Source organism: Cornus florida, unplaced genomic scaffold (assembly GCF_030987335.1).
Source record: "Cornus florida cultivar Cherokee Brave unplaced genomic scaffold, ASM3098733v1 CherokeeBrave_3.0.0_Hap2_Chr05, whole genome shotgun sequence".
Taxonomy (NCBI): Eukaryota; Viridiplantae; Streptophyta; class Magnoliopsida; order Cornales; family Cornaceae; genus Cornus; species Cornus florida.
The window spans coordinates 90,739,094-90,740,556 of record NW_026775575.1 but is presented as its reverse complement, the minus strand read 5'-3'; the positions used below and the strand labels follow the sequence as shown (position 1 = coordinate 90,740,556).

General features: G+C 38.9%; 1 protein-coding gene across 1 annotated transcript; it reads left to right on the top strand.

The window, feature by feature from the left end:
* The first annotated feature begins 229 nt into the window (after window positions 1–229).
* LOC132310343 (2-oxoglutarate-dependent dioxygenase DAO-like) lies at window positions 230–1,223 on the top strand. The gene is made up of 2 exons (XM_059808526.1): window positions 230–636; window positions 808–1,223. The coding sequence occupies exons 1-2, from the start codon at window positions 302–304 to the stop codon at window positions 1,205–1,207; spliced, it is 735 nt and encodes a 244-aa protein (XP_059664509.1). The 5' UTR covers window positions 230–301; the 3' UTR covers window positions 1,208–1,223.
* The last annotated feature ends 240 nt before the right edge of the window (window positions 1,224–1,463 follow it).

The following is a 1,463-nucleotide window of genomic DNA, read 5'->3' as shown; positions in this document are numbered from 1 at the left end:
ATTCCTTACTTCCACATACCAAGGATAAATTAATGTTATTCTAGAACAAGCTATTACTTCATCCGTGACGTTACTTTTGAGTGTAGGCTGGTAAACAACATGTCGATCTTGAGCTTCAAAGTCAAGAAAAAACTATGAAATGTGCACATGAAATGAATAATAATTTGTCAAGTTCGATCTCATGCATGATGGTGGGATCTATATAAGAAATGCATATCCCACGAAATGAAGAATATAGCCAACATAGCATATATAGCCAAACTAAGATATATAAAAAAGAAAAAGAAAAAGAAATTCATCAATGGCTAGTACATGTTGCATGCCAGTGATTGATATGCAAGAGTTTCCAGGAGAATCTGAGAAACTAATAGCTGCATGTGAGGAGTGGGGATGTTTCAGGATCATCAACCACGGTATTCCTGTCACTTTGCTCTCTGAGATGCAGTCCATTTCACGATCTCTCCTCGACCTCCCGGCGGAAACCAAACGTCGGTACGATGAGGCCGTGGACGGCAAGGGGTACAGTCCACCTCAAGAGTCCAATCCTCTTATTGAGGGATTGGATGTTTATGACATGGCCTCCCCAGGGGCTGTCCATGCCTTTTGCTCTCACCTTCATGTTTCTCCTCACCAAAGGTACGTGCAACCAATATCATCTCCCTTGCCTTAATCCCATATAAAGATGTTATTAATTATCAACTCTCATTGAAACTATATATATATATATATATATATATATATATATATATGTATATATGTATATATATCGGTATACTTGTGTGATATGGTTGTCTAACATTTTTACAGGGAGACGATAATGAGGTACACTGAATCGATACATGAGCTGGCCATGACAATAGGAAGAAGATTGGGAGAGAGTATGGGGTTTTCATGCAGTGATTTGTTCAAGGGATGGTCATGCAGATTTAGGTTAAACAAATACAATTTCAGTCCTCAAACTGTAGGATTAACTGGAGCTCCAATGCACTCAGACCCTGGATTTCTTACAGTAGTACATGATGATGAAATAGTTAATGGTCTGGAAGCTGTAGACAAGAAGTCTGGTGTACTTTTCCCCGTCGATCCAATGCCAGGAACCCTCCTTGTCAATGTCGGAGACCTTGGCATGGTTAGTAAAATGGCCACCCAATTTTCGGCTGTTTGGATTACAAGAAAATGTTTCTCTTTATGTGGGGTGGAACCATAGCTCCCTATATATGCAAAATGCACACGTTTTCTTTTGTAAATGCATGGATCGGAAAATCCATTAACAATCTGAATCTGATAATTTGTTAGCTAGGCAAACCGGATATGTTTTACAGTAATTTGATCCAATAATAATTTTTTTCACTGTCTAATGATGTGAACAGGCATGGAGCAATGGAAGATTTTTCAACGTGAAGCATAGAGTACAATGCAACGATGGAGCAATAAGAACATCAATGGCTTGCTTTGTGTTGGGA

What these genes read in the sequence shown, in the direction of transcription:
- LOC132310343 (XM_059808526.1), top strand. Translation starts at nt 302, where the DNA reads ATGGCTAGTACATGTTGCATGCCAGTGATTGATATGCAAGAGTTTCCA. An exon ending in CATGTTTCTCCTCACCAAAG is followed by an intron (nt 637 to 807) that starts GTACGTGCAACC and finishes ACATTTTTACAG; the next exon opens with GGAGACGATAATGAGGTACA.